Below are 23,492 nucleotides of genomic sequence, written 5' to 3' on the forward strand. Positions count from 1 at the left end.
TATTTTTTTAACTCCTTCATTTTAGGTCACTAAATAAAAGAAAACCCCCAAACCTAAAGCTGATTGTTGATAGGTCTCTACTCCTGGCCATCCAGGGCTAATGTAAACATTATATGAAGTGATAATACTTTATGACTATAGGTGAGCATTCTGATAAATTCTCATTACATATATTTGTGCTTTCTTCCCAAGTAGGCAAATATGTCAGTTTGCAGCTGGTTTTGTTTTCAAAATTTGGTATTTGTTCTTCATTCTCGGTGTATAATAATGTCATCTAAACTGTCTTTGGAAGGAAAGATTAACACAAACGTCAGTCAATAGCTTTTCTAAATCTAGCAGGTTTTATTCTTTTCATTCTCTTGTTAATGTGAGTATATGTTCAAGTTACTGCTGTATTATTATAGCTCAGCATGGTGCTGCTGCTGTGTGGGTGGCCTAGGTTGAGGAATGATCTTGGGATTTCTGTCTCCTGCTGTTTAAGACTAAAGATGTCATGGAGATGCCACCCATGGTCGCTAAGAAGAGGGATAAGAGTTTTGGCCATAGCCCTGTGTAGGTCCTTGCCTTCCCATTGCTTATTCTGTTTGTCCTGCCTTTGGTAGTGCCCTACAACAGCTAGTGCCTAAAAAGAGGAAAGAAAGCATAAATTAAGCAGCTGGCAAAGCAGAGGGGAATCCATAGTTACAATTATCCATTTATTTCTCTCGTTTTTTCCTTCCTCCTATACCCCCAGAAAAGCCAGATTGAAAGGTTTATAGAAATCTAACGGCAAATTCTTGTAGCTTGATGTTAATATTTTTTGTAGAATTTTGCGAGGCAATAAAATAAGTATACATACATTTTGGCTAAAATTTCATTCTATTTTGGTGTCAAGATCCACATTTTTTCATTTGGTGTTTCCTGTAACTATTTAGGCAAATACACTCTTGTTTTCTACTTTATTTTCGATGTTCCCTGGTTTGTGTTATTTGATGCAGTGCTGTTTGGCTTTTCATTGTATACTGAACGTAGTTGTGGTTTTGGGGTTCTCTTTGACAGATGGTGTACTGTTCCCTGACTGAGTTCCAGAAAGCAGTGTACCAGGCTGTGCTACAGACAGAGGATGTAAACTTAGTACTACGAGCAGGAGAGCCTTGTAGCTGCAACAGCGGCCGTAAAAGGAAGAACTGTTGTTACAAAGTAAGAACTTGCACTGTTTGGATTGTAGAACATAGCCTTTCTGGTTTTCTCAGGAGACTCTGCCGATGAAGAGCTGTTTGAAATGGCTGCATGGTCATAGGCCATCTGTTTGGGAAATCGTGACTGGAAACTGGACGGGTGGCTGCGTCGCAAGCATGATGGAGTTAGGTTCTTTGGGATTACAGCAAAGCTGCTTCACATGCCCTGAGCAAGTGGTTGTTATTTATGCAGTAGATTCTGGATGTGTTGTTCTGGATGTGCACCTGTGATATAGTTCATGTTGGCAAGGGTATTGCATTGGGATGTTCAGTATGTCAGGTGCTCTGCTCCCATGCATCTCAGGTGGTCTATGCAGAAGCTGCAAATCCTGGCATCCTGGACCCAGCAGGTCATGTGGGCTTTGCTTGTGTTATAACTGCAGTTGGACTGTGTCTTTCTGCGGCACTAAACATGCACTTTGCTTTGCTTCATTGAAGGGAGAACAGTAGCCATTGAGCACAAGCAGAACTTTTGTTCACTAGTAAAAGCTTTGCAGATTTCTTCCATCTTCTCTGGACTTCTTTAACACTCAATTAGTCTAGCTTTGTATTTGTTTCGCCCGCATCATTCAGTAGGCTCAGATGAAGTACATCTTTTATTAACCATGTAGAAGCATATGTGTCATACTTGCTTCTCCCTATTTTCGTTCTATCCTGTTTTGATTCTTGTGTAGTGGTTTGGGTTTTTTCTCCAAATGATGTAGCTTGTTCAGTCTTCTGCATCTTTCTTTAAAAACAATCCCCCTCTCAGCCTGTTTAATATTCCATGGATACTAGCATGAGTTCTCTGCAGGCTTCTGTTTCTTGTGATGTTCTGTACAAAAAGTAAAATGCTGTTGAACTTGATTCACAAAGGGCAGTAGGCAGGCCTGCAGATGCTTAAGTGCTCTTATGGACTGTCTTATTTCAAAGTTAACCGTGAAATTTAGTAACTTGAGAAGGGAAATGGAAATGAATATTGGTCGAATCAGCCAACCATAACCAGAAAAATAGCTGATGCCGTTGCTGCTGCTGCATTGTAGAACTTTTGAAGTTGTTTGACTTACGTTACTTGAGATGTTTATAAAGCTTTACTATTCTCTACAGCAAAAATATACAAAGTTAACTGTTGTAGGATAAGAAGTCATTCAAACAGTTCTTGATGTGATTTACATTTAAATCACTGGCAAGTGCTCCAGCCGCACCAAACAAGTCACAGAAGGCAAAGGCAGGGACTGGGAGAATGAAGAACTACCCACCCTAGGAGAAGATGAGGTTCGAAACCATCTAAGGAACCCGAAAGTGCACAGGTCCATGGGACCTGATGAAATGCATCCCTGGGTCCTGAGGGAGCTGGCAGATGAAGTGGCTAAGCCACTCTCTTTCATATCTGAGAAGTTCTGGCAGTCTGCAGAAGCTCCACCAACTGGAAAAGAGGAAACATAACGCCCATTTTTAAAAAGGGGGAAAAAAGGAAGACCTGGGGGACTGCAGGCCAGTCCTCACCTCTGTGCCACGCAAGATCATGGAGTGGATCCTTCTGGAAACTATGCTAAGGGACATGGAAACCAAGGAGGTGATTGGTGACAGCCAGCATGGCTTCACTAAAGGCAAATCGTGCCTGACAAATTTGGTGGCCTTCTATGACGGGCTTACAGTGTTGGTGGATAAAGGAAGAGCAACTAATGTCATCTGCCTGGACTTGTGCAGAGCCTTTGCCACTGTCCTGCACGACATCCTTGTCTCTAAATTGGTGAGACGTGGCTTTGATGGATGGACCACTTGGTGAATAAGGAATTGGCTGGATGGTCACACTCAGAGTTGTGGTCAATGGCTGCTTGTCCCAGTGGAGACCAGTGATGAGTGGCGTTCCTCAGGGGTCGGTATTGGGACCGGCTCTGTTTAACATCTTTGTCAGCGACATGGACAGTGGGGTTGTGTGCGTCCTCAGCAAGTTTGCCAACCACACCAAGGTGTGTGGTGCGGTTGACGTGCTGGAGGGAAGGGATGCCATCCAGAGGGACCTTGACAGGCTTGAGAGGTGGGCCCATGCGAACGTCATGAAGTTCAACAAGGCCAAGAGCAAGGTTCTGCACGTGGGTTGGGGCAATCCCAAGTATATAAATACAGGCTGAGTGATAAGTGGATTGAGAGCAGCCCTGTGAAGAAGGACTTGGGGATGTTGGTTGACAAGAAGCTCAGCATGACCCAGCAATGTGTGTTTGCAGCCCAGAAAGCCGGTTGCAGCCCGGGCTGCATCAAAAGAAGCATAACCAGCAGGTCAGGGTTACCCAAAGCCTACCCAAACCAATCTGTGATGATTTTGAAGTTACTGTCTTTCTGTCTGCTCAGAAATTCTTGGTTATCTTAACAATTTCTGTAGATACCGTGGTATCTGAAATGTTTAGTAAGCTATGAACATAGTTGTCGGTTCTTTTTTCTTTTTGAGAAGATGTTTTCTATTAATAGGATCACAAAGCTGAGGAAAAAAAAAAATGCTGCATTTTTGTTAAAAATACAGTATGCATCTCTTTGGGATCAGTTATAGTACTACTTAGAATTGCTAATGCATTAAACCTTGTAAGAATAGCATTTTTTAGATTATTTTTTATTTTCAGGAATATTTGTTTGCATAAACATTCTTTCTGGTTTTTTTGTAGGTAAATGCTTACGGTGAAACAATTAAGTCACTGTGCTTCAGTTACCTGACAATCCTACAGAAGGTTGCAAATCATGCTGCACTGCTGCAGACGGACAACACTAGCAAGCAGCAGGTTAGTTTCAGAAGTATCTAAAAAATGGACTTGTGGAAAATGCGATGAAAACTCTTGAATGAAAATTGCTTCTGGCCTCATTTTTAAGTCTTAACTAACTGAAATTAAGATATTTTGCAAAATTTGTTTTCCATTCAATAATTCAGACTGCAGCCCTTATAGATTGAGATGTTACACAACAGTAAGTTCATTTAGTTGATGCATATCTGAAAATAAGGGTTCTAGAAACATTGGCGAACTTTAGGAGGGAGAGTAATTTTTAGTGATTTCTAGGAGTGCCATTTCTGTTCCATTTATGACAAGTGTCTAGTAGGAGGAATATCTTTGTGCAAAGAAATAAATAATAGGCAATTAGAATGTGTGGGAGTTTTTTTCTCTAGTACTTTATATTCAGAGCTGAGCTTCTTTAATTAATGAGAAACATGTATTAGTAGATAACGCTCAACAAGAGAACAGTATCAGCTTATCTTATTACTGTGGCAAGTAACAAGACCCACAAACAGCAGAGTTTTTAAAAGTGCCTGCATGTGAACCTTAAGATCCAAGAATGAGCAAAGAGATTTAGGGATGTTACCACTACCTCTGAGAAGTCACAAAGGAATGGAAACGAGAAAATCCTAGCTAATTTTGGCAAGTTTGTTCCATTAAAGCAGTTTTGCTTTTTAGATAATGTTACTATTAATGTCCAGGGCCTTACATGCAGTATATACTGAAATGTTTTCAGTGGGGTTTTTTGTATATTGCATATGTAGGTTTTGTTATAACAACATTGGAGAGTTTAAATAGCTACGGAAATAAAAATATATAAGTATTTTGAGACTTACTGTCTTTTACAGCATACATAATTATTAACCTCTCCAAAATCTGGTGAAGACACTGATATTTTGTACTATTTCTTACCTCTAATACTAAAGTCCATCACATGTGTTATTCTTAGGTGAGAGGTTAGATATTTTCTGTTTCTCTGGAAAAGTAGACTTGAAGTATGTGGTCATGTTCAAGTTCAGAGCTACCCAAATTCTAGCAGTGGAGCTTTACATGGCTTTTGAACAGTTTAAACGCATTTCCCTTAATGTTTTTGGTCGTATTGGTGGGACAATATGTAATTCCCATATTAGCTTATCATGCCAGAGGGTCAAGAGAAATACTGGTACACAACTGTTGGGTAACGCAAACCTCAACCCAAGAGAGTTCTTCAGACTGACACTTCTGGCCAGTCCTGTTTCAGTCTCTGCCCTAGAGAAGAAATTTTGGGCATCTCTAGTAACTAGAATCCACAGTTTAAGATTAAGATCCTCTTTTTTTTTTTTTTTTTTATTTTTTTTTTTATTAAGCAAACCAAAACACCCAGGAGATGTTTTATCCAGCACTTCTGTAGTGAACTGAATAAAACCATGTAACTCTTTCTGCTTGAGTTACTTCAGCAGATCACTTGTTTCAACCTGTTTAACTCCTTGTATGGCTTAGTGGTATCCCAATGTAGCTCTAATTTTTAATGCCTATTCAAACTTTCTGCTCTTCTTCCAGGAGGCACATATCAAACGGGTGTGCAGCCAGGTATTTTCCAGTTTTCCAGATTTTGTGCAGTTAAGCAAAGATGCAGCCTTTGAAACAATTTCAGATCCAAAGTACAGTGGAAAAATGAAGGTAAACCTGCACTTTAGAAGAAAAATATGTATTAGTAATAGATCTGCTGCTGTAGTATATGGATATAAGAAAATGTACACCTAATAGTTGTGGTTTTTTAATCATTCTGTTTATGGTGGTGGTACCACAGCAGGTGTCTCCTGTCATGGATAGGGTACCTGTGAGCAAAGACTGGATAAGAATAATCTGTGATGCAAAGAAACCTTAAGATGTTAGCTTCACATATTTAGTGATAGGCGCGGAAATGGCCCTTACAGTCAAGGGGGTTGGGGTCATAGTATTATGACAGGTAGTTCCATGAAACCATCGACTTGGTGGCAGTTGGAAATATTTGGGAAAGTAAAAGAGAGGAAACCAGAATCATTATGGACTTAATGATTTGTGCACACCTTCAGTATTGTGGGTAGTTCCAGTCCCTTCTCTCAAAAAACATATGTTAGATGTTGAAGAGCTCAGAGAAGGACCACAAAGGTGATCAGTACTGTGGGGCAAAAGCAGCCAAGTAGGCTGGGACTCTCCAGCCTGGAAAAAATGTCTTAGGATGGATTTGAGAGGGACCTACCCAATCATGAGTAGCATGGAACTGGTGAAGATGTACTGAGTGCTTACTGTTTTTTCTAACCCTTTGGACATCAAAGGAAGCTAATAGGAGCCACACTAAAGATGAACAAAATAAACATGTTAAGTGTGAACCTGTAAAACTCCTTACATCAGAAACTATGCCTTTCTCTGATTTTGGAGGGGAACAGGATGAATAGCTGAAAAAGATGTGTAATGTAGCTCATGAAAAAGAAAACCGTACTAGTTTAGGAGAGTTCCTGCGCTGAGAGTAACTGGAGGGTAAGAAGCTGTGCAGAATGAAGTGTACTATAGTTTTGCTCTTTATAAACCTGGATATTCACAGTTGTTGGTTGGGACTGGCAGGGAGGCAGTGGCAGGGCTGTGGTTTTTTAACAGAAATGGTTGTTATCACTTCATTGATCTGTTATTATGCAAGCAACATCTTTCTTTTCTGTTATTACATACATGTGAGAGGCCTGCATATTAGCTTTGTTATATATACTTAATTATCTCATGAAAGTCAACTTTACTGTTAAATTAGCTACCAGCAAATATTTAATACATACCTGTAAAAACTAAGTCCACGATGTTTGGTGGTGCTTATGAAGCTCTTCTTTTATTGGTTAAAACTAGTTTTCCTTTCTCTAGAAATTTGTCTCTTGGGGCTATTGCATACTTCACTCCAGCACCGCCTTAAAACATTTTCATTATGTGTTTTCTGACACAGTAGTGAACAACACAAGCAAGCAAAAATGCCTTAGTTAAGAGAGAGGTTCCAAAATTATATGCCTTTAAAGCCTGCTGCTTACAGAACTGCCTATTGGGAGGAATCTGTTGCAAACTGCGGCCATAAGTCTGAGTTGCTTCTGGGACAACATAGACTGCAGTGTCTTCTCAGGGGTGCAGCTGGCTGTGGCTGTGTGGGTTGGGTGTAACCTTGGCTGGTAGCAGTAAGGCTCTTCTCATGCTTCTGTGCAGTGGCCTTGGGTAGTAAGGAAGAAGGTTCTGCTATTGCAGTGCCAGACTAAGAGCATAACTGAGGTGGCAAGAGAGGAGAGGCTGTGATCATCTTAAGTATACTGAGCTTGTGCTGATGGCTTGACACTGATGAGATGTCAGCCAGGTTGAATGTTTACTTTTGACGTTGAGGAGGTCCACACAGTTAGAAAAATCAGTCTCTGAGCTACCAGTAGATAAGTGCCAGGCCAATTTACATTTCTGGATAATTTGCCCAAACATAAGTAGAAAGAGATGAGAAATATGTGATTAAAAATAGTGAGCTACTGGCATGATCATAACTCCTGTCGTTTTTTTGTTGTTAGTGAATCATCTAATGTTCATCTTCATTCTATCTCACTAGAAACTTTCCTGATATATTATGCTTTTTATTTAATTTTCGATCTTCTAGCTTGTTATCAGTCTATACTGATCAATACTCCTATATTTCAAGGTATTTTTTAATATAGGTGGTAGGTAATTTAAAAAAAAAAAAAAAGCCAAAGCAAGACAAAGAAATCCACAAGTCCCCCCAAAAAAGACAAAACCCAAACCCTAAATAAGCACATATTCCTGAGAAGAGCCTAGGTGTGGAGATTTTCCATTTTTTAAAAAAAGTGCAGTGTATATCACGGGAAACTGGATTTTAAAATCCAATCTTGTGTTTTTGAAGTAATGGTTATATTGAAAAATATTTCTTCAGTATGTTTGGTAGATGAGAGGGTAAGTGCAATATAAATTTCTGTAGAAAACTAAGAAAGGAAATAAAAAAAAAATTGCTGTTTCACAGAACATTCTATTACTCTGACTTGTTTAAAAAGTCAGATCAGACACTACACTGCAGTAGTAGTAGGCAAAGGTACAAAGCAATATGGACCTTTCTTTCCTCCAACCAAAGAAATTCTGATCTTATGTTGTTATGAGGGGTTCTGCTTGTTTGATTTGTTTTTTACTTTATGAATTGTAGAATAGAAGCATTTTTCAAATGCTGCATTTATGACAGCCCAGTAGACTTACAGAATATTTTTCCACTGTTGATGACTTCTGGTTTTGTATATGTGATGCTTTGTTTTAGAAATCTACAGTATGTTTCAGTCCCTTGCAAACTGGACCCAATTTATCTAAGAATTATTGATAGAATTGCTTACATTGACAGCCTGCTTTCTCTTTTGGGGGGAACTTCAATTTTGGGTCAGTTCATGAAATACATCTTAGTGTAAACAGAATATTCTGGATTGTGTGGTGATATCTCTGTGCCTGGAAGGAGGAGTTTTATGTAGTGGGCCAAGTAGCCATCATTGAAAAATAAGGTGTTTTTTGAGTCCATTAATTTTGTCTTCAGAATAATTGTGATGCAAAAAATCGCTTCATATGTGTCTGGTGTTGTGGTGGTTTGGTTGTTTTTGTTTTGTTTTGTTTTTCTGCTGATTGCATTGAAGGTTTGTCCTGTGAGAAAATACTGTCTAACTTTTTTGTTTTCTATTCTGAATTTAAAAAAAAAAAAGCTGTTTGGGATGATTTTGATTTTTATGCTCTGGAAGCAAAGTAATTCAGAAGGTATTTAAATATAGAAGGTCCTCTTACCATCAGAAAGTAATCAGAGGAGAGCCAACAGATACTAGAGCTTGAAAACTACTTTTTATATTTTTAACATGTTTGTTTGGAAATAAATGAACAAATGATAGTAAAATATTTTTCATAGCCATGTACCACTGTAGTCTTCACATTTTCTGTTCTATAAATAAATTCTAGGAACTAATTGAAATACTTCTGTAACTTTCATCTGATAGTATAGACTGAATAGGTATTATCTAATCCTTTAAATTACAGGCTACTCAGAAGTTTTGGCGCAGGTGATTATTCTTTTGTAGATGAGCATATTTGCAAAGGAAAAGTTTGTGGCATTTATTTGAATTTATTCAGCGTGCGGGGGGGAAGGCTGGGTTTTGTCTATGAAGGTTAATAGCTAAGCAGTTTTAACTGTTTTGCAGAGCTGAAAAGATTAACCTATCAACTTAAAGTATCTTCTGTTCTCTCACCAAGCAGAGATAAAAACCACAGGGAAACGTACTTTTTTGTATTATGGAATATGCCTACGCCACCAGTAAAACTAGAATTGCTTGAATGTAAGTGTGAGAGAATGGCATATTGGTGTTCAAGTCCTACCTTGTGCTGTGGCTGCAGTCATCTCTGTGTGTTTTGCAAGCTGTAGCATTTACAATGTACTGCCCCAGGTTTTCTGTTCTGAATTTAAGATTATAACAAGAGCCTGGAAGAAACAGTCCCTGTAATCCAAATGTACACATACAAGCATTGATGGTACACCTATGACTCTTAATATGTCCTTGTTACAGTGGGAAATAGGTAATAATGCAGTAACGTGATCTAAGCTTCAGCTTTTTTTTGTGGAATTACCCCTCATTTTCAATCATACTGCAGAACATACAGTTTTCAGAAGACTTGCTTACACTTTCTATTGCAAGGTGAATTTCATGCCTAGATTTTTAACTTGAAATAGTTGAATATTTGAGAATTGAAATGAGTGTGCCTTGTTTGGAAACCACCATTTTTCTCTCATGAAGTAAGACAGTGTGGACCTGCAAAGTGCAAGGACAAATGATTCCATTGCTTTTGAAACACAAAGATTGCAGACTGTCCATACAGAAGTATTGGGGACTGCTTGGAAAAAAAGTCAAGATGAATGAGGGTAACTTTAAAAGCCTGCAGTAATTCTCATTACTACCTTGTCTGATTGTTAAAATTCTAGCTCAGAGAAACTCTATATGCTTTCTAATTGAAAAGGGCTATTAAATGTCTGGGTACTTGAAATAATTTTTTTTTTTTTTTTTAAACTACACATGTAATATTTCCACAGACATCCATTTGTGCAGTTTTGGAATACTGTTCTTAATACACATCTCCTGGATTGATTTATTTATTTTTGCCTTGCATTTTATTTTTGCCTTGCATGTTATCATTAGTTCAGTGGGAAAATGGAAGTCTATCAGAGCACTTTGCAAATAATAGTAATTTCTGCCATTAAACATAAACTTAACCCAGGCAGGCAGGCATGGTTTTAAAGGTTTAAAAACACCGTAGGGTAACTTGGACATCTGTATACAAACAAGGTATTCTCAAATGTGAGAGGTAAAAATTTCATCAGTCAGGCAACTCACAATGTATAGTAATGGGGAGATAGGCATTTGAATCCATGTGGGCTCTTACAAAGTGCATGTAACTTTTGCTTGGGTATGATGAAGTATTTCTTTTTCAGACCAACAGCTTTCAGGATAATACTCTGGTGCGCAAGCACAGAATTTATTTCTCTTTGGTGCAAAATCATTCGTTACTTTTCCGTGTTTGTCAGACCTGTTCTTTACTCCAGAATATCTGAAATCTCAGTGGGCATGACATTGATCCATTTTATTTAAACAAACTGGGTGGATTTGTTTGTTTGTTCTCCTGTAGGAAATTAATTATTTGACCCGTACTTTAATAATAACAACAACAATACAGTAGTGAAACTCCTTCTACTTTAAAAGCATGTCACTTTTTCTTCTGTTTCTTTTTCTTAATGTGGCTAAATAAAATGCAAATGTAAGTCATTTAGCTCTTGCTAAATTACCTGATGCGGATTTTTTCTCAGTAAAATAAATCCTGGTTTATATGTTCTTGTACAAAGAAACCAAGCAAGAATTATCTTGTTTCTACCTTGTTTTCACTTAAAACTGGCTGGCTAACATATACAAAAGGGCTTGTAAGTGATGTATAATTACTATTTTATATTCTAGACATTATCCAGAACTGTAAAATTAATATAAATATTCATCATTATTTGGTTATCAAAGATTTGTTAGGCTTTTACTGAAATCAGTGTTGATTAACTGTTTGTTTATCACTGAATAAATATAAATTTTAAAACATTTATTGCCCAGTGGGAGAAAGCTACAGACATGGTACAGAAAATTCCTTCTTCCCCTTTGTGTGTTTCTTCTGCATGGTACTCTGGAGCTGCCATTGCCAGATGTGGACATGCTCCTGTTGAAAATAACAGTATCACTATTATACACAAGGCTCTGGATTATTTGCTTCCCCACCAGAAGAACATTGTGTGTGGGCGGATTATTGGCATTTCAGGGTCTGTGCAGAGTCTGGGAAGCTGGATCCTACTGTAAACAGAGCAACAGACGAGAGTGGGAGCGGGGAGGGGCATAGATCTCACTGATTATTTTAAGAAACAAGTTCCAAGAAGTTCTGAACTCAGATGTAGTACAGAAAACTTAAAACAGACCTTCATGTTTTCAAGGGAATTCTGTGCATTTGTTAAATGCAAAAATTCACAAGGTGAGCTAGTGCATGAGATAAGTAATATTTTGTTGCCCTGACATAAATAGCTTCTGAATTTACCTGTTAGTGATATGATTGCCTTTTTACAGCAGGATTTCCATGTAGATCACTGAAAAATGCATAGGTCCAGCATCTCCATTACCTTTGGCACATTTGTTATGTTAGTAGTGTTTTTTGTTATGCCTCTGTTTGGCTTTACAAACAATTAATTACAGTGTAGCCTGTTTAAAGGTTGAAAACACATGTAAGTGTGTGTGAGATGACCTGCAGATAAAACCTCTTCGTTTGTATTCTGTGGTTCGTTTACAGGTCCTTCAGCAGCTTTTAAATCACTTCCAAAAAACTAAGGATAAAGTTCTTCTTTTCTCCTTTTCCACAAAGGTGAGCTCCGTATGATTTTTATCAATTAACTGCAGCAGTGAGTTCTGAAGTGTAAAGCACTGAGATGACAGCTGTCAACCACATTTCCTTTCTCTCTGTACTATGGGAAATAACGATAAGGATAGTGTGCTGTATTCCAGAAGCATATTGAAACCTTATGTTATCGCTTGATAAAAATGGTGACAGCAAAACAAATGTAACACTCTGCCTTCCTTAGAGTTTCTTAAAATTCTTGTATTACTTCAGATGTAGATAGCTCATACTGAGTTCAGCTGGTATGTCTTGAGTTAGAGCAGCAAATTATGATGGAAGTATCATACAATCTTTGTGTTAGCACTGAAAGTAGTTAAATTTCCTCTGTTCTGCTGGTTTTTGACCATCAGCAGTGATGAAACTTACACCCTGAAACTTACTACACTAGTTGGTATGAACTTAAAACAATGTTTAATTGGAGCTAGGGGTGTATGTGCATTTCACTTTTAAGGGACTTGCTCCTTGATTTTCTTGTTAGGGAATAATGTGTTTCCTGAAATGGTGCAATCTACAGTATGGTTTTCTTTACTTAAATATTTGTAATGATAGCACTAAAAAGTGTTAAAAAATAATAGTGTGAATGACAGGTCAGAGTCTTAAATATTTAATAATTTTGTGGCTTTAAGGAAGTCTGCAAGTTTAATATTTAGATGCTGTAGTAAAATGCTCATGTCTCTTGGGTTGTCCTTCAGGGTGTTCAAGACCAGACTGACTGCTGCTTACTGTGGTCTGTCACTCCATCCCTCTGAACTGACTGTGCATATCAGTGTGTTTCTGTGCTGGCTCTGGTGCTCATTTACTGTATTTCAAGTCATTGTAATTTACTAAGATGGTAGGAAACTGTTAAAAGTTGTCTGCCAGCTTATTGGGTTGAACTGATTCAGCATCACTTAAAGAAGGGACAGGCAGCCAGGGTTGGAGGACCGAGTGAAACCACAGCAGACCAACATTAATCACCTTGAATGCTGTAGAATCACAGCTAAGGAGAGTCAAGGATGTTAATACCAAAATGGTGAAGATCTACTCTCATTTTCAGTGCTTGGTCTATTGCAAATATATTTGGGAAACATGGCCTCTGTGATTATGTTTAATTAAAAAGATAATAGTAAGCACTTAATCTTTTTTTTTTTTTTTTTTTTTTTCCCCCCCCCACCCAGTTGCTAGATGTGCTGGAACAATACTGTATGGCATCTGGGCTAGATTACCGAAGACTTGATGGAAATACAAAATCAGAAGATAGGATCAGAATTGTAAGAGAGTTCAACAGCATTCAAGAAATTAACATATGTCTTGTATCTACAATGTAAGAAAATTTAACTTTTAGTCTGTTTCATTCTGCCTTTCTAATGCTTAGTGAACAGGTTACTCTGCATTTTGATTGATGACCTTGTGAGGGGTCACTTTTTTAAGGAAGTGAATTGTTCTCTTGTCTGTTAGTAAACATAGACTCACTGCTGTGGTCTGAAGCTTCTTAAAGTATCTGGAGAATTCCTCCCTTCCCCTTTCCTCTGCTTTATGAGGACTTCTAATATCTGAAACAAATGGGTCTTCTGAATCCTAGTTTTAAATTTCCAGTTGCTGTAGGAGTGAGGAAACCAGTTTTAAATATTATTAAAACATTGTTGTTGTTGTTATTGTTATTGTTATTTTTATTATTATTATGATGTTATTATCCACAAAAAGCTTTCATTTTATTGTAGACAAACTCAATTTCTTGTACTGTACTAGTAGAATTAGCAAGTGAGCGTGAACTTGAAATGCTATATTGAACTGAAAAATTATCTCTTGGTGCTACTGTAATTTATTAACCATGTTAATTAGCATATATCTATTTAAAATACTTCAAACAATCCTTGATTGTCTTTTAAAAATGTATTTACCTATTGGATCTGCTTAGCAATCTATGATGGATAGTGAATTCTTTTGAAATAGAGCAATATGTTCAACTAAAATTAATGACTATTTTTTTCTTTTTTCTTTATTTTTAATTCTGGCTACTTCTATGTTTCTTCTTGAATGAAGTTTGTTACCAGGCAAGGGCAGAAAGGGAACAAAGAGAAGCTTTAATCTTCCTGCCCAGAGGAAAACTCCGTGAAACTCGATGAAAGTGCTGTTCTTGCCTATACAGTCACTTTAGTCCTTTATTGAAAGCGTGCATGTTGGAGTTAGATAGGAGGATCCACACTACCTCTGTTTAATTAGAAGTCAGACATAATCTTAAAGACTATTGCAAGTGCATGTCAGAACTGTCTTCAGATACTCTCTGGTGTATGTGGGCAGGGTTTTAAGAGGTTTGTGGTATTGGTCATGCATGTTTGTTTGTAATTTCCATCAACTGTGGAATCTGGCCATCAGCTTCCCTAGGTCCCTAAGACCTTTGTGAGTCCCTGTTCCTTGTCTCTGAAGACAGCAGGGAATTAGCACATCTGTAGCATAAGAAAAGACTCTCTAGTTTGTGCTTCTACCAGTCTAGTTGTGTGATCATAACCTTTTCAGTTCTTTTCCATTAACTTATATAGAAATACAAATGAAGGTCAGGTAAACAGAGATGGACTTTCCTCTCTGTTATGAGAGCTTGTGAATACAGAGACTGGTGAGCTTTCAGTGCTGGCTGGTGGTGCTTGAGACGCAAGTCTTGATTCTGTTGTTTTTAGTGTTTCTCATCTTACTGAGTGAATGGAAGGAGCAAACAATGATGGAATTGCAGTCAATATAACTAGCGTTTAATAAGCAAAACAGAAGGTACAATTATTTGTGTAGTTTATCACAGATAACAAGAAGTGATCTTTTTGCTTGCTTGATATACAGTAATGGAAGCAGCTTTAATTTGGTAATTGTTTGGAAATCAGAAAGTGATTTATTCTAGTTCTACTCTGCAAGAGATTCATCTTTCCTCTTACTCAGATTTCAGGCATTAGGACTTCACAGTATATTATGGTAAGTTGACAGAATTGGGTCATACTCTTCTGTCTGTACTTTCTTGCAAAGTTTTTGGCCAACTGTTCTGTGTAGTCAACTTGTATGTATTCTGAAAGTCCCATTGCTTGGAGAGCCAAATGTTGATTTTTGCTGAAAATACTTGCACAGTCTTTTGGCTACAGAAATACATTCTGCAAAGGGTGAATTCCCTGCATAGTGATCTTGAATCTGCCATTATATTCCACTGGCACAGTTAACATACAACTTTAAACAGGAAGCTGAATCTATAAATTAGTGAGTTACAGTGCAGACAGTGGTGATGAATTCACTGTTAAATTTACAGTGTTCATGGTTTTGTATTCCATTTTTTCTATACCAGCAAAATGCTGTTTCTGCCTGGAATTGCCTATGTATTGCCCGTAAACATTTGGAAATCCTGATTTTAATTGGTTGGTGAGTTTTTTTGAGAAATGGGGCCTTAAACAATAAAATAAAAAATAAAAATCTGTCTATCTCTATAGCTTGACCTCAAGTCTTGCAGTTAATGTTAGTATCAAACACAGTCATATAGCTATCCATAATGCTTTTATAGATAGCTATGACTCTAATACAACTATATGGATAAATATATTTTATGGGTGTTGACAGAAAATATGATTGATTTCTTCAGAGCTTGTAAATTCCATCAAACCATTAGGTATATGTCATGAATTTCAGCCTTGAGCTCTATGGAAAAATAGGTATACATCTGTTGGAACTGCTAAGGCTCGTTAAGTATAATCAGTTTCAGAATACTGCAGTCCTGTGCTAGTGTTGCTGGGAAAATATATGATTATTTGGAAGAAGAGAAGGGCATTTGGAGGCATGCTTAGAAACATTAAAATAATTGCTGGAGTTGCTATAACTTGATGGAGGAATGTCAGAGCTTGCAACTCCATTGACACTGATTAGCCTGAAGAAGGGGAACTGTATATGTACAATAGTGAAGTCTACATAGTCCTGTTCCATCATAGTGTTCTGGAAGAAATAAAAGCAGTGAGTATTCCTACCTTTAAAGCTAAATTGCTGTTTTCAGGTTTTCCATGCTAGTCTTCCTCTAGATTAATTCCTCTGGGATAATTATAAATTAAAATCTATTTCTGCTTCTCTGGGTTTTTTTTATGTAAAGAGAAGTGCTTAGATGATGAAGAGGTGATGGTTACAGAAATTTTTAGACAGTTTTTTATTATGAAACATTACAGTATACACTTCCATTCTACCTGCAGCATTCTCAATTACTGGACTGCTGTCCGCTACTTTTACAGGGCTTTTTTTAGCTTGAATTCTTCACAGCTATGTTGCAAATCATTTTTAATGAGCATGCAATCAAATTCAAAAGAACTGTCAGCTACGAGATATCACTCAAACAGAACTTATTAACTATAAAAAAACTTACCTCAGTAAATAGAATTACATAGTCAAAGCTTTCATGGAAACTTTCCTAATGTGATACTTTTTGTAATTTCTGAACATGGAGGTATTAAGTTGTCAGTGGCAGGATAGAAAAACAAGCCATTTATTTAACACAGTGTGCAGTTTTAAGTAAGGTGATCTTTTGAAAACTGTTGTTTGTAACACAGCTGCTATGAGACCTTTCATACAGGGATCTTCATTTGAGCCATTTTATAGTAATTTGCATGGACCATCTTGCAGTAATGACTAGCAGATAGTTGAAATGATAGTTAAAATGGAAGATATTCTTTACAATGCGCAAAGTAACTACTGCATTCATTCTGCCCATGAAGGATGTAGGAGCCATTCTTTTTCTGTTTTGGAATATCTGAATTTTTGCAGCATACCTAAAAATATGGAAAGGTAAAATCTTTATAAAGCTAAGTATCCTGTTTAGTTAATCTTTATGGTCAGTCTGTTTTACTTGCACTAAGGCTTTGCACTGAGGTTTAATTCATATTTCAGTTCCAAATATTGCAAATTTTATGAGAAAGTATTTGGAAAAACATGTTGACTTAACGTTTCAGTCTGACTGCAGGGTTGGTTTGGTAAGATGAGAGGCTGAATTCTGTCCTCACTAAAAAGAAATACACCAAAATTCCGAAATACAGTAAGGTATTCTGAAAAATACAAAGATTTTTATTCAGCATTTCAAACTTTGAGAACGCTCATCCTCCGGAAACCTCCGTTAATATTGGCAGGTTCCCACATCCTCTCCCTTTCCAGATTTAACTAACGCACACCACACCACACCTGGAAGGAAGAGGCCACAACTGTATTTACATTGACAAGGATTCCATGAAGACCAAAAAGCGGTGGGGCTCCATAAGCTTTTGGTTTCTGTCTTCATTCTTATACGTGGAAACTTTACCTTTCCCACTGCTTTAAACAAGTAGAATATAATGTAATCTGTTAAAACTAGCTGCTTGGTAAATTAAATGGGATTGACTTTTGTTTTTGTGGTACCTCATTCTGGAAAAAAACACACTTGAAATTAGTGCTGTCTATGTTAATGTGAAGAATTGTTTTAATAGTTAAATTAATAATAGTATTTAGCGTGTACTTATTTAGGAACGTGCCTCTTTTTGTAGGAATGCTGGTTGAGCCAATTGAAAAGAGTTTTCAGTATTTGCTTGTTTTGCAGCTGGATGAGAAGTGGTATATTCCTCACTTTTGTTCCTATCAAATCATTCAGCTATGCACATGCCAAACTCCAAGTAACTGAGCAGTTTTGTTGGATTCAGCAGGGCATTAGTTAGGTACATCAGGTTATGCATACGCTCAAATTCTTTACTGGCTTGCAGGCTTTACCTGAAAGCAGACTACAGCTGTTGAATGTTAAAAGATGATGTAACTGGTACTCCTGTGACTCCTAACCCCCACAGTAGACAATTTTCTTACAGTGACTTTTTTCCTTGGAATAACTGGTATGATTGTTGCTCATAGGCAGCTGTGTGGCCAACTTCATTTTTAACGGTTGACTGACATACTGTACAAATGTACTTGTGACAGTTGTTAATTCTTACAGATATGACTTACCCTAGACTGTGACCATTTTAGTGGAAGCTGCATAGCATTATTGTCAAAACTATGTACGGGGATTAGAGGAAGTAAAATCTAATGCAGACTCTTTATTTAAGCTATAGTTTTCCTGCTTCTGTAATGTTAGCTGGCGTAAAAGTGGTTATGTATTTCAGTATGATTGTTGGGGGAGTTGGTCTCTTTAGGGCTCAGAGGGTATGAAATAGCAGTCATGTCTTCTACTATATCAAGGTGATATCAGTTGGTTATGACTCAGCTAGTCATACAGTTTGTAATCTTCTTGCTACTTAGGTGAGAAGACTGCATTTTACACCAGTGGTTATTTGAGTACTTGGTGATTATTAACGCAACAGTAACACAAAGCTGTACCCCACTATTGTTAGTATCTCTATTGTGCTCTTTTTTTTTTTATGTTGTGGAAGGATATACCAATATGGACCTAATACACTGGGGAAAAAAAAAAGGTTTTCTCACTGTCAAATAGTTCTATTTTTTAATTTTTGCTTTTTAGGGCTGGTGGACTGGGTCTTAATTTTGTTGGTGCCAATGTTGTTATACTGTTCGATCCTACATGGAACCCAGCAAATGATCTTCAAGCTATTGACAGGTACACTCTCAAAGTATAGAACTTGATCTGTGTTGTACTCTTCTTTTGCTTTGATTCTGTAATCTGATTGTCCAACTAAAATTTTCCTCAGGGAAGAAATTTTTTACATAGTCTGACTTGTCCACAAACCAGTAAGAAATGTGCAGCTATATTATTTTTAGCTTTGTTCTTACTTTTAACCCTGAATTTTACTTCTTGTTTTCCATTTTATTTTTGTGGCACTGTGACGGTGGGGTCATTAGGGAAAGAAAGCCATAGTTACTGTAACTTTTTGTGATCTTGAGAATGTGTGTGTGTGTGTGTGTAGCTGGATGGCATTTTTGCTTTGTTTGCTAGGACAGAGTAGGTTGTAGTTGACCCTAGTTCAAGTGATATTTTGAATTCCAGAATCCTTGAAGAAAAACATTTATGTTCTTTTCTGTTTCAACCTTGTGGAGATTAGTGTCTTTTCAGCACTCACTTCTATCTCTGATGGAAGTGCCATTGGAATATTTCCAGGAATCTGGGTTTTTCTTTCAAGGCTTTTTGACCATAGGATGTTTTCCTAGGAATTCAGGACAGACTTTTGAATAGCTGAAGAATATTGGAAACCTTCAAAATCCAGTAGATTTGTACATTTTCACAAGCAGAAATAAACTTGTTTCTGTTGTCCCATCCAGTTATGTAATTTCATTTTAAGGGTCTTTCTGACTTCTGAGAGGTGTTTATGTGCACCTGTTCTAGAGAAATATGTGTTTGAAATGTGTATTGTTGAAAGGGACTGTCTTCAAAGAATCTTTGTAAGATCACATTTCTATAAATTGGTTCAGTCTCTCTTGAATTTTTGGAATATAGTTTATTAGAAGTCTCAGAATTTACCATTTAGATAGAACACTGCCAGTTCATTAGCTGTTTTTATGATGTTGTTACTTGCAAAGTGCTTTATAAAGATAAGAAAGAACAGGCTGCCCCAAGTAATCCATGATCTAACTCCTATATAATGCAAATAGGAGGATATCTTGTGCAAGAGCAGATGGAGACAGAGAGGGAAAAAAAAAAAAAGATAAAACTGTGGCAGATGTGTTTTCAAGAGAGGTGGGGGACAGGCCTTGTGATACAAACTGAGGACGAAGCTTTTTCAGCTGGATAGGCCTGGGAAGAAGCATGGAAAACTAAGGGTAAAGGAAAAGGGAATAAAATACTGAGGAAAACTTGGAAAAGTAAAATAAAAAAAAAATATCAAACAACCAACTTATAAATTATTTAGAATACTCCTGTTTTATTGGAATGCTTTTATTCATTTATTTTACTACCCCTGAGAGCTGTCTCTTACTTTTTTTATTGATTAAAAATGGTTTTTAATATGCCACTGTCCTTGCAGAGCTTATAGGATTGGCCAATACAAAGCTGTTAAAGTGTTTAGATTGATATCCTTGGGAACTGTGGAGGAGATGATGTACTTGCGACAAGTTTATAAACAGGTAAAGTTCACAAACTATTTAAATTGGGAGATGGTTTTTAGCGGCTTCAGTGACTGAAAGCTAAGCTAGCCTATAGCAAAATTGTAGTTTACCTTGGTACATGCTGTTATCTTAACTTATTAAGCAGAGATATATCATTTAGCGATAATCAAAGAACAAAAAAGAATTATATTTGTATTCAAGTTTTTCTGTAACTTTTGACAATTTAATTATGCAATTAACATTAATCGGGTTATACAGAGAAGTGTTTTATTTAAAGACTTGTAAAATATATCTGCGAGAGTTGTAGTTAGTACCTGCAGCAGTCTGATTCAGGCAGCTTTTTCTTATGAAAGGTTGGAGTAAGTAGAGCAAAAATCTTGCTGGTGCTATAGAAGACAAGCAAGAAGGCATTGTTACTCTCCTGATTGTGAAAACTTGCTTATAAAAGGAGGGGGAAACAGCTTGTAGTTGCTGCTATTACAAAGATGATAAGTGATGTTGCTTGCCAGAATACTCAACCTGAAACACTTGCTCTCTCCAAATTTTTCTATTTGCATTGATAGGTTTAAACACCTAAGATTGGGAAGAGCAATGTGTGTGGTTTGAGGAACCCATAATCTAGCAACTGTTTCCTGGTGAGATCAGAATTAAAACAAAAAATAGGCAAACTTGAACATGAACAACAAAGAGCTGGCTGCAGAATAATAAGAAACTAGATGAAATATGAACATGTTTTTCTCAACAAAAGTTGCAAGTTAAAGAAATAAAGTGATTGATTTTGAGTTGAGATACTGACATTATAGGCATAGAAACTTGGAGAAAGGAAGAAAATCATGGAGATACAGTTGTCCTGAAGAATGCATTGCATAGAAAAGACAAAGTAGGTCACCTCAGTGGGCAAATGATACTATATATTAAAGAAAGCTTTATGAAATTTGATGAATTAACCTAATAATTTGAATTTTTGGCCATAAATAGGAAAAATTTGGTAATGAGTCTTCAGTGACAAGCGGCTCTTGTAGCTGGGTTATTTACAAGGAGCAGGTTGGAGGCTGATTGAGTGGGAAATGCAGTAGTATACAGATTGTCATTATCCTCCTAAGATTTAAGTAAGTGACAAATCAGAATAAGGTTCTAAGATCATCTGATTTCACAGAGCAGATAGTCAGAAAACCTACAGCTGGAAGATCAAATCTTGAGCTGCTCTCAGTAACGTGTGTGGCCTGCTTTAAAATGCTACTTTCAAAAGTGTAACAGTGACTCTTATCTGATTTAAATTCAGTGTTTTGTAGAAGCCAAAAAGCTATTAGAGTCCTGTTTAATTCTTACAAAATTATCTAAATAAAAAGGTGGAAACTTGTTAAGAAGAAATTAAAAGAAGTAGGTGATGGGCTGAAGCACTCACAGGTATTTGGGCAATTTTCAGAGACAGTGTCAGAAGCTCAGAATGAAGAAGACATTGTATTAATAGTTGAAATCATATATTAATGAGGCAAGTTAAATATAAAACCCAGTAAGTCCAAAAACTATTCTTGAGGGACAGTGGTCTAAAAACATAAAAGCTAATAATTTAGTTTTCGAACACATCAGGAGCAGGAATTGTACTGCTGTATTGGCATGGCTTTAGCAAGGTTTAAAGGAGTTCATTCCAAAAAACCTGCTTGATTTATTTTTTATAGCCACATTCACAGAAAAGCTTACAGAGCATCCTGTTCCAAAATTTTTCTTGTGCAAAGTACTTTTGAGGATTCATTTCAACAGCAAGTGTCAGTAGGAGAGGTCTCAGAAAGGCTAACAAAATGAGCAATAGCAGAGTACGGCTGACTATATTCACTAAAATCCTGAAGAAGTGGAGTCATGCTTCATGGATGTCTTTGGAATTGGTGATCTTGTAGATAAAGACCACCTGGATATTGTCTGTTTGGATTTCCAAAAGGCACATATAAAACTTCTTGAAAGGCTCTTGTGGTTTTTTTTCAAGTTGTCTTGTGTTTTTCAGGTTGATTAGGAAGCAGTAAACAGAGTAATTGTAAATCTGGGATATTATTTTTTTTAGTTTACAGTTGGATTGCATTTCCTGCTATTGACACTTGAGCACAGTTAGGAAACTTTCAGTAAGTTTTGAAGAAAATGCATTTTTCTGCTCTTGAAAATTCAGACACCATGAGTGCATGTGGACGTGTGGCTTTTGGTGAACTATACAAATGTGCTCTCAGAGAGCTAAATGTTGTCATCAATCCTTTTCATGAAATGAATTTATGTGAAAATGCTTTGTCATGTTTGTAGTGTATTCTTACTGAGAGATCTATTTGATTTTAAAATTGCTGAATTTTTTCTGTTAGTGGTGTTTGATTGTCTGACCCAGTCATATGTGATTGAAGAATCTGATGTAAATAAAACTGAACTCTAACATAATAGAAAACCAAATAAGTTATATATGTATCCTAAAGTATACTTTTGTAAATACCATGCATAATTCAAGAAAGACATAAACTATGCTTAGCTAAAATTAAACTAGAACTTGACTGTATAGTTACTGGCCTACATAATTCAAGAGATGTGCTGTCTAGGAAAATACCTGTTCAGTGCTAGAACTAGAAGTGAGTAAAACTGAAGAACTACCAACTGCTTAGAGACAGTTACAAAAAATATTACAGGTCTGGTATCCTTAAAACCATGGATTTTACTTTCTTCCACTTAAAGTCAAATAGACCAATTATGTAAGTGTTGAAAATTTGCAGTCATTGGAATGCAGCTAAACCTGTCTGACTTCAAAAATGTTTTAATTCTCCCTGACAAACTATTTACTTGTCTTTCCTTTTTACCTGGAAGATTTTGAAGTCACTTCTGTTCAGTCAACTTAGCAAGAGTGCATGATAATTAAAATTGAATTCAGAGAGCAGTAGGAGTAATCAGGTGGCTTTATTTAGTCTTTACCAAGTAAGCATACAATGCATAGGACTATGAAAAAATACTAAGAATTTAGTCTCGAGGAAAGATGAGCAGTCAAGATATCGAGGAGTGGCAGTAGTGTGTATAGTAGGTGTCTGATATTGGACAACAGTGTAGTAAAAGACTTGAAATATTTTTATTTTTTTATTCAGTAAACTCAAACAGGTTCCTATTATACCACAATCTATTATACCAACATCTGCCAGGGAAATGAAAACAAAATATCCTCCCTTAGGAATTTCTGCCTGCTCCAACGAAAGCTGTGTATACAATGTGCATGCCAGGAAATTCTGACATGTTGTTGGAGCAAACACTTTTGAAATCTTTTGTGTTGTTCTGTTTTAGCAACTTCACTGTGTGGTGGTTGGAAGTGAAAATGCTAAGCGGTATTTCGAGGCAGTGCAAGGATCAAAGGAACATCAAGGAGAGCTTTTTGGGATCCATAACCTTTTCAAACTCAGGACTCATGGGTCCTGTCTTACCAAGGACATCCTGGAGGTGTGAAGTCCTACCCTTTTGCTTTTGGCTATTAGCTTTACATTTTTCCTTTCCTCATGAGATACTTTGTCATAATTTTGTATGGGAACACTTTATAAAAAAGAAT

The 23,492-nt window shown here is 36.8% G+C and overlaps 1 protein-coding gene across 17 annotated transcripts in view; it reads left to right on the forward strand.

Annotated features, from left to right (window-relative positions):
* ERCC6L2 (ERCC excision repair 6 like 2) overlaps positions 1–23,492 on the forward strand; it is an 85,504-nt gene that overhangs the window by 13,918 nt on the left and 48,094 nt on the right. For 9 of the 17 annotated variants that reach the window (XR_011323243.1, XR_011323242.1, XR_011323240.1 and 6 more), the window contains exons 7-14: positions 1,039–1,179; positions 3,857–3,970; positions 5,498–5,617; positions 11,831–11,902; positions 13,093–13,238; positions 18,399–18,494; positions 19,855–19,954; positions 23,234–23,386. Coding sequence is in view for 12 of the 17 variants with exons in the window: in XM_069776243.1 (XP_069632344.1) it covers positions 1,039–1,179; positions 3,857–3,970; positions 5,498–5,617; positions 11,831–11,902; positions 13,093–13,238; positions 18,399–18,494; positions 19,855–19,954; positions 23,234–23,386 (942 nt within the window). In the remaining 5 variants the exon portion in view is untranslated. Of the gene's footprint in view, positions 1–53; positions 142–1,038; positions 1,180–3,856; positions 3,971–5,497; positions 5,618–11,830; positions 11,903–13,092; positions 13,239–15,644; positions 15,890–18,398; positions 18,495–19,479; positions 19,770–19,854; positions 19,955–21,992; positions 22,051–23,233; positions 23,393–23,492 lie in introns of those variants that run through there. The other 8 variants (XM_069776249.1, XM_069776241.1, XM_069776248.1 and 5 more) reach the window with 8 other exon arrangements.

The sequence above is a fragment of the Haliaeetus albicilla genome, chromosome Z, assembly GCF_947461875.1.
Source record: "Haliaeetus albicilla chromosome Z, bHalAlb1.1, whole genome shotgun sequence".
Lineage (NCBI taxonomy): Eukaryota > Metazoa > Chordata > Aves > Accipitriformes > Accipitridae > Haliaeetus > Haliaeetus albicilla.